General features: G+C 53.0%; 1 protein-coding gene across 3 annotated transcripts; it reads left to right on the top strand.

The window, feature by feature from the left end:
• The first annotated feature begins 584 nt into the window (after positions 1–584).
• On the top strand, positions 585–4,633 carry ZNF579 (zinc finger protein 579). 3 transcript variants are annotated; one of them, XM_063800868.1, is made up of 3 exons: positions 585–709; positions 1,857–3,502; positions 3,771–4,632. In XM_063800868.1, the coding sequence occupies exons 2-3, from the start codon at positions 1,859–1,861 to the stop codon at positions 4,050–4,052; spliced, it is 1,926 nt and encodes a 641-aa protein (XP_063656938.1). In that variant the 5' UTR covers positions 585–709; positions 1,857–1,858; the 3' UTR covers positions 4,053–4,632. The 3 variants fall into 3 exon arrangements, with proteins under 3 accessions (XP_063656938.1, XP_063656937.1, XP_024207446.1); XM_063800867.1 differs by having other exon boundaries at positions 606–709; positions 1,362–3,502; positions 3,771–4,633; XM_024351678.2 differs by having other exon boundaries at positions 607–709; positions 1,362–3,976.
• The last annotated feature ends 9,178 nt before the right edge of the window (positions 4,634–13,811 follow it).

The raw sequence follows: 13,811 nt of genomic DNA, 5'->3' as shown, positions 1-13,811 counted from the left end.
GTAAACATTGGCTGCTAAGGTCCCAGTGAATATGCGTATATGTAGACAAATATATGCAGGCTGGCCCGTAGTAGATATTCAGTAAATATTGGTCGCTTAGAGTTGAATGAGTATATGCAGGGGCTTTCACAAAGGGGGAAACCGAGGCTCAAAGTGGGAGACTCCTTCACCCAGACAGCCAAGGGAAGGCTGGAGCCAGGTTCTGATCCAGAGTGCCAGTACTTTCTGAAGCCTCTGTCACTGATTCATTCATCTTCCTCCCCCAGCCACTCCCCTGGCCTGACACAGTGCCTGGCACAGACAGGACCTGATAAATGTGTATTTGTTGAAGGAATGAATGAATATGTGTGTGTGCATGTTGGGGAGCCGGGAGTAGCTGGACCCAGTGTTCCAGGCCCTCAGCACCCTCCGCCCTCTGGGAGCCCGGGGGACAGGCCCCCAGCCCCCTCCCCTCACAGGACCCTGTAGTGCAAGCTGCCTTCCCTCCCCTCTCCAGGTCCCCCGTCCTCCCGCTTCCGGCTTCCCAGCCAGTCTTTCCTCTTTCAGGCTCCGAGGAAAGGCCAGGTTTCCGGGGGGAAGGCTTAGGCAGTGACACCGAGCCCAGCCTCCTCCTCCACCCCCCACCACGCTCAGGCCCCCCTCCCTCCCCGCCACCACCGTCCGCGTTTGGCCGGCCGTGGGGAAGGAAGAAAGGAGCCAAGGAGGCGAGGTAAGAACCCAGCCCCAGCGACCAGGACCAAGCCCCAGGCCCAGGGCTGAGAAATCCTCAAGGCCTCGACCCGGCCCCAGTTCTGCTGATCATGCCTTCGGGGAGCTGCAGGCTTGGCCCGGAGGAGATCGGCCCCCCTCTAGGACCTGGGACCCCCGACCCCCACCAGCCTCCCTCCCGAGTCCAGAGGTCCGGCCCTCAGTCGCGTCCTCCCTGGGGATTCCCGGCAGCTGGGTCCCCAGCCCCCGCCTCCCCCTTGTCCTGGGAGCCCAGCCCCCTCCCCAGCCCCTCCTCCACCGGGACCCAGGAATCCACACCTCCTCCATACCAGAGTCCAGATTCCCCAATCCGTCATGACCTGGACCCAGGAGTCTCAATCCCCAGCTCCCATCCCCATCGGTCCCAAGAGTCTGGGCCCCTAGCCCCCTCCCAACTCAGACCAGAAGTCTGAACCCTCCTACTCCCCGACCTCTCCCAGCCCCTGGCGTCTGAGAACACACTCTATTTCCGGGGCCTACCGGCTTCGAATCCCACCCCCTCCAGTCAGGCCCCATGGGCTGTGTCCCAGCCCCTCCCAAAACGTTCAGCCTGGCCGGGGGACCTGGAGCAGAAGCGGTTCGCTGACTTTGTCCCCCTCCGTGCCTCTGCCCAGTTCACTCCCTCTGTGTGTCTGTCTCCCTGTCTCCCCGGCCCCCAAACCGCCACTGCTCTTCTGATCTCTGCGCTTGCACTATCTCTGCCTCTGGTTCTCCAAGTCTCTTTGTTTCCTCTTCTCTGTGTCTCTGTCTCTCTGCTGGGTGTTCCTCACTCTCCTCTGTCTCTTCTATGCTCTGCCTTTCACCATCCTGTCTTTCTGCGACTCCTGGTCTCTGTCTGTCCATCCCCACTTCTCCGTGTCTCCCATCTCTGCCTTCTCCTGTCTCTATTCCCTGCTCTGTCGCTCTGTCTCTGATCTCTCTCCTCCTGTCTCTCCATCTCTGGCCTCCCCTCGGTGTCTCTCATCTTTGTCTGTCTCATATCTCTCTCCTGGCTAAATACCTGACCCTCTCTGCCTCTCCATCTCTGTCTCTGCTTCTCTTTCTGCCACACCCCACGCACCTCTTTTTACCTCTGCCCCGCTTCCCATCTCTCCCCTCTCTCCCCACAGGCATGGATCCGCAGCCTCCTCCACCCGCCCAGGGCAGCCCACCTCACCGTGGCCGAGGCCGGGGCCGTGGCCGAGGCCGTGGTCGAGGCCGTGGCCGTGGCAGGGGGGGCGCTGGAGCCCCTAGGGCGCCCCTGCCCTGCCCCACCTGCGGCCGCCTCTTCCGTTTCCCCTACTACCTCTCCCGGCACCGGCTGAGCCACTCGGGGCTCCGGCCCCACGCCTGCCCGCTGTGCCCCAAGGCCTTCCGCCGGCCGGCCCACCTTTCCCGCCACCTGCGCGGCCACGGGCCCCAGCCCCCGCTGCGCTGCGCCGCCTGCCCCCGCACCTTCCCAGAACCGGCCCAGCTCAGGCGCCACCTGGCTCAGGAGCACGCGGGCGGCGAGGTCGAGCTGGCCATCGAGAGGGTGGCCAAGGAGACGGCCGAGCCCAGCTGGGGCCCGCAGGACGAGGGCTCGGAGCCGCCCACCACCGCTGCAGCGGGGGCCACGGAGGAGGAGGCGGTCGCAGCGTGGCCTGAGACGTGGCCTGCGGGGGAGCCTTCCACGCTGGCTGCGCCCACCAGCGCCGCGGAGCCCCGGGAGTCGGAGTCGGAGGAGGCCGAGGCCGGGGCAGCAGAGCTGAGGGCCGAGCTGGCGCTGGCGGCCGGGCGGCAGGAGGAGAAACAGGTCCTGCTCCAGGCAGACTGGACGCTGCTGTGCCTGCGCTGCCGCGAAGCCTTCGCCACCAAGGGCGAGCTTAAGGCGCACCCGTGTCTGCGCCCCGAGGGCGAACAGGAAGGGGAAGGGGGGCCCCCGCCACGCCCCAAGCGACACCAGTGCTCCATCTGCCTCAAGGCCTTCGCCAGGCCCTGGTCCCTGTCGCGCCACCGGCTGGTCCACTCCACCGACCGCCCTTTCGTGTGCCCAGACTGCGGCCTGGCCTTCCGCCTCGCCTCCTACCTCCGCCAGCACCGCCGCGTCCACGGCCCCCTCAGCCTGCTGGCCCCGCTGCCCGCGGCGGGCAAGAAGGACGACAAGGCCTCGGGTGCACGGAACTCAGCCAAGGGGCCGGAGGGGGGCGAGGGGGCGGAGTGCGGGGGTGCCTCGGAAGGGGGAGAAGGCGGGCAGAACGGAGGCGACGCTGCCCCGGCTCGGCCCCCCGCCGGGGAGCCCCGCTTCTGGTGCCCAGAGTGCGGCAAAGGTTTCAGGCGCCGGGCGCACCTGCGGCAGCACGGGGTGACCCACTCGGGAGCGCGCCCCTTCCAGTGCGTGCGCTGCCAGCGGGAGTTCAAGCGCCTGGCCGACCTGGCGCGCCACGCACAGGTGCACGCGGGGGGCCCAGCCCCGCACCCGTGCCCGCGCTGCCCGCGCCGCTTCTCGCGCGCCTACAGCCTCCTGCGCCACCAGCGCTGCCACCGCGCAGAGCTGGAGAGGGCCGCCGCGCTGCAGGCACTGCAGGCCCAGGCCCCGACGTCGCCGCCACCGCCCCCGCCGCCCCTGAAGGCCGAACAGGAGGAAGAAGGGCTCCCGCTGCCCCTCGCAAACATTAAGGAAGAGCCGCCCTCTCCGGGGACCCCACCCCAGTCCCCGCCGGCTCCCCCTGTCTTCCTCAGCGCCTCCTGTTTCGACAGCCAAGACCACTCAGCCTTCGAGATGGAGGAGGAAGAGGTAGACAGCAAGGCTCACCTGCGCGGGCTGGGGGGCCTGGCCTCCTGACCTTCGCCGCCCTGCCCTCCGCCGCTCCGCCTGAGCTCCCCGGTTTGCAGAATGGAGGAGGGAAGTTGAAGGAGCCACCTCCTCTGTCTACCCACCCGTCCCCTTGACGCCCTTGACACTAAGGAGTGGGGGGCCCTGGACTGCCCCTTCCTCCCCCATCGCCCGCCCCCAGAACCCCTGATGCTGGTTAGGAACCGCTCACCCCAACATGTGTCTTAAGGCAGGACGACTTGGAAAAAAAGGCGGCGGACAGTTGGCCAGAGGGATGGAGACTGGTGGGGACGCCCCCGCCTGCCTGTCCCCCGTTTCACACACTGGACACCATCACCTCTTTGGAACTGCCAGACCCTGGGGGTCCCCAGTGAGCAAAGGTCTGTCCTTGTCCCTTTGTCTGTCTGTGAATAAATGTGAGTTCGTGAAATCCAAGAGAGCGAGGTGTTCTGTGGAGGTGGGGCAGGCCGGGGGCGCTGGGGCGAGTCAGGATTTGTCCAGCCAACTCTGAACTTGGGTTCAGAGCAGGAAGGACACAGATACATCAGAAAATATGTGGCCCTCAACCAAGCAAGAAGCCGGTGAAGGCTGGGTTGAGAAGAAACAGGAATGTGAGAAGATAGATCATCGTCACCGCTGCCCTGTGGAAGCTCCGCGCCTTACTCAGTCAATCTCTACCACACCCTTACTCTGTGTCAGCGGTGGTGCTAGGCACTGAGGAGGAGTCCAATACCTTCCTCTGAAAGAGCTGGAATTCTAGCCCTGCGTTGTCCAACATAACTTTTTTTTTTCTCAGAAAAGTTTCCATAACCTTTCTTCCCTCACTCTGTTGCCCAAGCTGCAGTGCCGTGGTGCAGTCATAGCTCACTGCAGTCTCAAACTCCCAGACCCAAGCAATCCTCTTGCCTCAGCCTCTCAAGGAGCTAGGACTACAGGTGCATGCCACCACACCCAGCTGATTGTTTCATTTCTTGCAGAGACAGAGTCTTGCTATATTGCCCAGTCTGGGAGAACTTTTTGTGATGATGGGATATTCTACATCTTCACTGTCCAATATGATATCCAGCAGACACACGTGGCTATTTCCGTTTAAATTTAGAATATGGAAATGTAAAGACATTAAGATGAAATAAATGTAAAAGTTCGGTTCCTCAGTCACACTCTTCACTCTTTTTTTTTTTTTTTTGAGAGAGAGAGAGTTTCACTCTTGTCGCCCAGGCTGGAGTACAATGGCACGACCTTGGCTCACTGCAACCTCCACCTCCCAGGTTCAAGGGATTCTCCTGCCTCAGCCTCCTGAGTAGCTGGGATTACAGGAGCCTGCTACCACAACCAACTAACTTTTTGTATTTTTAGTAGAGACGGGGTTTCACCACGTTGGCCAGGCTGGTCTCGAACTCCTGACCTCAGGTGATCCGCCCGCCTCAGCCTCCCAAAGTGCTGGGATTACAGGCGTGAGCCACCGCACCCGGCCTCAGTCTCACTATTTCAAGGGCCAAAGAGCCCCATGTGGCTGGTGGCTGCCATATTGGACAGCACAGATCTAGAACATTACATCATTGAAAAAAGTCCTAGCAGGATGCAATATAGCACCAGGTATAAGGGCTACCAAGAGTAAACCACCAGACAGTATGATGGCAGAGCAGGACTGGGGGTTGGGGCTTCTCTGGCCAGGCGATGTTTGATTTGAATGAAGATGGAGGGAACCGGGTATGAGAAAGAAACATCTGTGAGAAGACAACACCAGACAAAGAAAAAACAGGGGCAAAGGCTAGGAGGTGGGTACTACAGGATTTTTTTTTTTTTTGGACACAGGATCTTGCTCTATTGCCCAGGCTGGAGTGCAGTGGTGCGATCACAGCTCACTGCAGCCTCGACCTCCTGGCTCAAGGGATTCTCTCTTCTCAGCCTCCCAAGTAGCTGGGACTACAGGTGTGCACCATCATGCTTGACTAATTTTTATTTTATTTATTTATTTATTTATTCTTTTGAGACGGAGTCTCGCTCTGTCACCCAGGCTAGAGTGCGGTGGCGTGATCTCCTCTCACTGCAAGCTCCACCTCCCAGGTTCACGCCATTCTCCTGCCTCAGCCTCCCGAGTAGCTGGGACTACAGGCACCCGCCACCACACCCGGCTGATTTTTTGTATTTTTAGTAGAGACTGGGTTTCACCGTGTTAGCCAGGATAGTCTCGATCTCCTGACCTCGTGATCCTCCTGCTTCAGCCTCCCAAAGTGCTGGGATTACAGGAGTGAGCCACTGTGCCCGGCCATGCTTGACTAATTTTTAAATTTTTTGTGGAGATGGTGTCTCCCTATGTTACCCAGGCTGGTCTTGGACTCCTGGGATCAAGGAAGCCTCCTGCCACAGCCTCCCAAAGTGCTGGGATTACCAGCATGAGCCACTGCACCTGGCCATTACTACATATTTTAGAAACTGCAGGTAATTGGAGGTGAGGTGGGAAGTTTCAATTTCTACACATCTTCAAGTTGTTGGGTTTTTTTGGTTTTTTGTTTTTTTTGTTTTTTTTTTTTTTTTTTTGAGATGGAGTCTTGCACTGTCACCCAGGCTGGAGTGCAGTGGCATGATCTCAGCTCACTGCAACCTCCGCCTCCCAGGTTCAAGCAATTCTCCTGCCTTAGCCTCCCGAGTAGCTGGGATTACAAGCACCTGCCACTGCACCCAGCTAATTTTTGTGTTTTTAGTAGAGATGGGGTTTCACCATATTGGCCAGGCTGGTCTTGAACTCCTGATCTCGTGACCACCTGACCTCATGATCCACCCGCCTCAGCCTCCCAAAGTGCTGGGATTACAGGCATGAGCCACCGCACCTGGCCCAGTTGTTTTCTTTTTTACCCATTTATTTAGGTTCCAGGAGTGGAAGGAAGAGGGGTATCTCTCAGCTAAACTTCCTTAAACACCTTTCTCTTTCCTTCTCTTGACATCCTGCTTTCCCCCAGCACCTTCGATGATTCTCTCTTGCCCTATGCAAATAATGACGGGCGGGGTGCAGTGGCTTATGCCTATAATCCCAGCACTTTGGGAGGCCGAGGAGGGTGGATCACTTGAGGTCAGGAGTTCGAGACCAGCCTCACCAACAAGGTGAAACCCCGTCTCTACTAAAAATACAAAAATTAGCCAGGTTTGGCAGCGGGCGCCTGTAGTCCCAGCTACTCAGGAGGCTGAGACAGGAGAATTGCTTGAACCCGGGAGGTGGAGGTTCCAGTGAGCTGAGATTGCAACACTGCACTGCAGCCTGGGCGACAGAGCGAGACTCCATCTCAAAAAAAAAAAAAAAAAGACGTTGACTACTTAGGTACCTGCACACCCACAAGAAACAGCAAGAAAGGGGCAGAGCCTCCCCATTTTCCAGGACAACAAACTGAAGCTCTGAGAGGGAAGCTGTTTCCCCAGTGCGTCAACGATGCTAGATGGATCAAAGGAGGCAGAGAAGCGAGAAAGATGGTGATTGAGGGTCAAGGTGGGAGAGGATGACACCGAAAGCTTCAAATAATTCCACCTTCAATGATTTCACACATCTTGGCTGAGCCCTTAGCACTGTGCCGGCTTGTATGGATTAGTTTGTTTGTTTGTTTGTTTGTTTGTTTGTTTGTTTTTTGAAACGGTCTCACTTTTTTGCCCAGGCTGGAGTGCAGTGGCACAATCATAGCTCACTGCAGCCTCCATCTCTTGGGCTCAAGTGATCCTCCTGCCTCAGCCTCTGGAGTAGCTGGGACTACAAATTTGTATCACCATGCCTGGCTAATATTTTTTTTATTTTATTTTATTTTATTATTTTATTTTGAGACAGTCTCGCTCTGTCGCCAGGCTGGAGTGCAGTGGTGTGATCTCAGCTCACTGCAACCTCTGCTTCCTGGGTTCAAGCAATTCTCTGCCTCAGCCTCCCGAGTAGCTGGGATTACAGGCACCCGCCACCATGCCCAGCTAATTTTTTGTATTTTTAGTAGAGATGAGGTTTCACCATCTTGGCCAGGCTGATCTTGAACTCCTGACCTCGTGATCCACCCCCCTCGGCCTCCCAAAGTGCTGGGATTACAGGTGTGAGCCACCGCACCTGGCCTACTTTTTTCTTTTGTAGAGACGAGGTCTCACTATGTTGCCCAGGCTGGTTTCCAACTCCCGGCCTCAAGCGATCCTCCCCACTCAGCCTCCCAAAGTGCTGGCATTACAGTCATGAGCTACTGTACCTGGCCTGTCCCAACTGTTTATCACTGAGTTTAAGCCCAGTGCTGGATGTTGGGGCTAGTATTTGATGACACCCCTTAGGCACTCTTTTGACACCAACCGTCCAGCTCAGGAGATGAACAATAACCCAATATTGGCACGAATAGATTAGGGTTACCAAATGAGACTGGTTCCCCAAAGAACTAGATCCTATGAGAAACTATAACCAAGCGTCAAGTGTTGGGGAGATGGGAGGTTGAAGTCTGCTTTTATTACATCAAAGCTACTCCCTCCTCAGGAACCATCAGTGGCTCCCTATTACCATATCTTAATGGGGGCTCCTATTTAGTGAGAGCCTACCATGGCCAGACACCTTATCTATACAATGTCATGGACAAAACCCATCAAACGAGGGAATTACATAGCTCCACTTATAGAAGGGCCAGATTGGGGCTTAAAGCAAAGAAGCCATTTGTCCTGCTTCAGTAATCACTACTATGAAATGAGCCTTGCGTATTAAATGGGTTACTTAGTGGAAAGGGCTGAAGACAGTGCTTGGGCCTGGCAAGTAGTTGTTGCTGTTGGCCGGGCACAGTGGCTCACACCTGTAATCCCAGCACTTTGGGAGGCTGATGTGGGTGGATCATCTGAGGTCAGGAGTTCGAGGCCAGCCTAGCCAACGTGGTAAAACCCCATCTCTACTAAAAATACAAAAATAAGCCAAGCATGGTGGCATGTGCCTGTAATCCCAGCTACTGGGGAGGCTGAGGCAGGAGAATTGCTTGAACCTGGGAGGTGGAGGTTGCAGTGAGTCAAGATCGTGCCACTGCGCTCCAGCCTGGGTGACAGAGCTAAAAAAAAAAAAAAAAAAAAAAATGGAGAGAAAAAGTTGTTGCCGTTGGTTGTTGCTGTTGGTACTTTTAGCTATTATTCTCCCTGGCTGGTATATACATGATCTCAATGAATCCTCACCGCTCCACGGGGAGGCAGGAAACACCCTCCCCATTTTCTGGATGCAGAGAGGAAGTTCCTTGTCCAAGATATCACGGTTACAAATTGGCAGACCTGGTCCTCGAACCCTTACCCAGGCCAATCTTACCCTCCCCGTCAGCTCCCACCACACAGTCCACTTTCAGGCCCCTTCCTACACACATGTTGGTCTCCAGGACCCGCGGGCCCCACCTCGGCTCTATGGGTTTGCCCACCCTTCTCATTGCAGATCTGCCGCCTCGAAGAGAAACATTTTCAGAACCAAATACAGAATTGACAAAGAGAAGACGGCCTTGGAGATAGAGCCCAGTTTTTTCATTGCGCAGGTGGAAAACTGAGGCCAGATGCGTGGGACAGACGCAGAGAATGATAAAGACACCAAATGATGGTGATTATTGAAGGAGTTGCGGTTATGTAGGGAACACGACCTGCCATTTGTCTTTCACTTGCTGAACACTTTACACGTACGATCGCAACCACATTTGTTTGTTTTTGTTTGTTTGTTTGTTTTTTGAGACGGAGTTCACTCTTGTTGCCCAGGCTGGAGTGCAATGGCACGATCTCGGCTCACCGCAACCTCCGCCTCCTGGGTTCAAGTGCTTCTCCAGCCTCAGCCTCCCGAGTAGCTGGGGTTACAGGCATGCGCCACCATGCCCGGCTAATTTTGTATTTTTAGTAGAGACAGGGTTTCTCCATATTGGTCAGGCTGGTCTCGAACTCCCGACCTCAGGTGATCCACCCGCCTTGGCCTCCCAAAGTGCTGGGATTACAGGCGTGAGCCACCGTGCCCAGCCTGCAACCACATTTGTTAATAATAGGAACCCACTTTTTGAGTATTCACCCTATGTCTGCTTCAAGGGTACTACGTAGATTAGCCCATTTAATCCTCACAACAGCCACATAAAATAGATACTATTATTGGCTCTGTTTTCGTTTTGCCTTTTCATAAACAGCTTTACTGAGGTACCATTTACATATAGACTTCATCCATTTGGTCGTACAATTCGATAATTTTTTTTTTTTTTTTTTAGACAGAGTCTCACTCTGTTGCCCAGGCTCAAGTGCAGTGGCTTGATCTCGGTTCACTGCAACCTCCGCCTCCTGGGTTCAAGCAATTCTCTGCCTTAGCCACCCAAGTAGCTGGGATTACAGGTGCCTGCCACTACGCCTCACTAATTTTTTTTTGTATTTTTAGTATGAACAGGGTTTTACCATGTTGGCCAGGCTGCTCTTGAACACCTGACCTCATGATCTACCCACCTCGGCCTCCCAAAGTGCTGGGATTACAGGCGTAATTTGATAATTTTTAATAAATGTACAGAGTTGTGCCTCTATCACCACAATCCAATTTTAGAATATTTCCAGGCTGGGTGTGGTGGCTCAGGTCTGTAATCCCAGCACTTTGGGAAGCTGAGGTGGCAGGAGCACTTGGAGCCAAGAGTTTGAGACCAGCCTGGACAACAAAGCAAGACCCTGTCGCTACAAAACATTGAACAAAAATTAGCTGGGTGTGGTGGCAAGTGCCTGTAATCCCAGCTACTTGGGAGACGGAGGTGGGAGGGTGTCTTGAGTCCAGGAGTTGAAGGCTGCAGTGAGCTATATGAGTTGAAGGCTGCAGTGAGCTATGATCACACCACTGAACTCCAGCCAAGGCCACAGAACAAGATCCTGTCTCTAAAAAATAATAATAATAATTCATAAATTGATGAATTAATTAAAAATTTTAAAAAGAATATTTTGATCACCTCAAAAAGACATCCTGTGCCTGTTAATGGTCATTTTCCATTCCCACCCTCAGCTCTGGGCAACCACGAATCTATTTTGTCTCTATGGATGAACCTATTCTAGACATTTCATATAAATGGAATATGCCATATGTAGCTTTGGTGACTGCCTTCCTCCTCTTAGCATAATGTCTTCAAGGTCTATTCACATTGTAAATTGTGTCAGTTCAGTACTTAATTGCTTTTTAGTTGTTGTTGTTGCTGTTATTGAGAGAAGGCCTCACTCTGTTGCCCAGGCTAGAGTCCAGTGGTGCTATCATGGCTCACTGCAGCCTCAACCTCAAGTGATCCACCTCTCCCCAGTTTCCTGAGCAGCTGGGACCACAGGGTGCATCACAACACCTGGATAATATTTTTATTTCTTGTAGAGATGGGGGTCTCACTATGTTGCCCGAGCTGATCTTCAACTCCTAGGCTCAAGCAATCCTCCCACCTTGATCTCCCAAACTGCTGGGATCAAAGGCATGACCCATTGCACCCACCCTCTTCATTCCTTTTTTACAGCTGAATAATATTCCACTGTATGGATACACCACACATTGTTTATCCTCTCATCCGTTGATGGGTGTTTGTGTTGTTTCTACTCTTTGGCTGTTTAAGTAATGCTGCTGTGAACATGCATGTACAAGTCTTTTTTTTTTTGTTTAGAGACAGAGTCTCGCTCTGTCGCCCAGGCTGGAGTGCAGTGGCATGATCTCTGCTCACTGCAAGCTCCGCCTCCCGGGTTCATGCCATTCTCCTGCCTCAGCCTCCTGAGTAGCTGGGACTGCAGGCGCCAGCCACCACACCCAGCTAATTTTTGTATTTTTAGTAGAGACAGCGTTTCACCCTGTCAGCCAGGATGGTCTCAATCTCTTGACCTCATGATCTGCCTGCCTCTTCCTCCAAAAAGTGCTGGGATTACAGGCATGAGCCACCATGCCCGGCCTTTTTTTTTTTTTTTTTTTGACGGGATCTTGCTCTGTTGCCCAGGCTGGAGTGCAGTGGTGTGCAGTCTCGGCTCACTGCAGCCTCTGCCTCTGAGGTTCAAGCAACTCTCCCACCTCAGCCTCCCGAGTAGCAGGGATTACAGGGGCACACCACCACACCCAGCTAATTTTTGCATTTTTAGTGGAGACGGGGTTTCACCATGTTGGCCACGCTAGTCTCAAACTCCTGACCTCTGGTGATCCACCTGCCTCAGCCTCCCAAAGTGCTGGGATTATAGGCCTGAGCCACTGCGCCCAGCAACAGGTCTTTGTGTGGGCATATGTTTTCATTTCTTTGGGGCAGATTTCTAGGAGCAGAATTGCTAGGCTGTGTGGGAAGTGTGTGATTCACTTTTTAAGAAAGTGCCAGACTGTTTCCCAAAGTGGCTGTACCATTTACAGCCCACTAGCGATTATGAGGTTCCCAGCAGGCCCTGCTTTCCTGAGAAAACTCAAGTACAGAAAGGTGAAATGAATTAGCCAGGGCCACACGGCTAGTAAGTACCACGCCAGATTTGATCCCAGGCATTGTGACTGCAAAGCCTGGGCTTTGAAACTTTACACAATGCTTCATCCTTACCTCATTCATTAAGTTTTTTTTTTTTTTTTTTTTTTTGGAGACAGAGTCTCACTCTGTCACCCAGGCTGGAGTACAGCGGCACGATCTCAGCTCACTGCAACCTCTGCCTCCTGGCTTCAAGCGATTCTCATGCCTCAGCTTCCCGAGTAGCTAAGATTACAGGCATGTGCCACCACTCCCGGCTAATTTTTTTATTTTTAGTAGAGACGAGGTTTCAGCATCTTGGCCAGGCTGTTCTCGAACTCCTGACCTCAGGTGATCTGTCCGCCTCAGCCTCCAAAAGTGCTGGGATTAAAGGCGTGAGCCACTGCGCCCGGCCTCATTCAGTCTTCCATTCACTCATCCTAAAACTCATTACTGAGCCTCTACTATGTGCCAGGCACTGTCCGAGGTGCAGCTTATTCATTGGTTAACAAAATAGATGAATCCCTCTTTAGGTGGGGCTTCCATTCTAGTGAGGGAAGTCAGGCAAGAAAACATAGCAGGAAAGTAAATTATAAAACGTCTTAGAGAAAGAGAAATGCTATGGAGAAAGACAATGCAAGACAGGGCATGTAGGAACTTCAGTTGTGTAGGCCAAGAGCTGAACGAGAGAGCAGTGCAGATAACTGGGATGTGTCCCAGAGGAAGGGCACATCTGATGCAAAAGTTCTGAGGAGGGGACATAGCTGGAGTGTTCAAGGAGCAGAGGGGCCAATGTGGCTGGAGAGGAGTGAGCAAAGGAGGGAGCAATGGGAGAGGAGGTCGAGGAGGTGATGGGGTACCAGATTGGGTAGAGAGTCATGAGAACCCAATTTCTGATCAAAATGAGATGGAAATCTTGGAGGAATTCATGCAGAGGCTGACAGGATTCGACGTTCCTTTTTCCTTTTAGTGTGTTATTATAAAAATATAAAAACATAAGGAAATAAAAATAATTGTGCAGCGAATGTCTATGTACCCATTCTCTACATTCATCCATCCATCCATGAACCCATCCATTCCCACATCCATCCATCCTTCCATACACCCATCCATCCATCCATTATCCATTCATCCATTCACCCATTTATCCATCAGCCATCCATCTATACATCCATCCATAATCCATCCATCTATTCATCTATTCATCCACCCATCCATCCATCATTTACCCATCTATTTATCCATTCACTCATCCATCCATCATCCATCCATCCATCTACTCACTCATCCAACCATTTACCCAACCATCCATCCATTCATTCACCCATCCACCCATTCATCCACCATCCATTCACCTATCCATCCATCATCCATCCATATATGCATCTATCCATTTAGCCACCCATTCATCCATCCATCCATCCATCCATCCACCCATTCATCCATCATCCATTATCTATTCATCCATCATCCATTCACCTATCCATCTATCCATTCACCCATCCATTCATTCATTCATTTATCCATCTGTCCATCTTTCCATCCATCCATCTATTCATTCATCCATTGATTCACCCATTCATCCATTCATCCATCCATCATCCATCCATCCATTCACCCATTCATCCAACCATCCATTCATCCATCCATCATCCATCCATCCATTCACCCATTCATCCAACCATCCATTCATCCATCCATCATCCATCCATCCATTCACCTATCCATTCATGCATCATCCATCCATCTATCCATCATTGCTTCATCCATCAACCATCTTTATAAAATTAATACATTTTATTTTTTAGAGAAGTTGTAGGTTCATAGCAAAATTGAACAGAAAGCACAGAGAGTTCTCA

This window comes from Pan troglodytes, chromosome 20 (genome assembly GCF_028858775.2).
Source record: "Pan troglodytes isolate AG18354 chromosome 20, NHGRI_mPanTro3-v2.0_pri, whole genome shotgun sequence".
NCBI lineage: Eukaryota > Metazoa > Chordata > Mammalia > Primates > Hominidae > Pan > Pan troglodytes.
The sequence above is the reverse complement of the archived record's forward strand: the minus strand, read 5'-3'. Positions and strand labels throughout refer to the sequence as shown.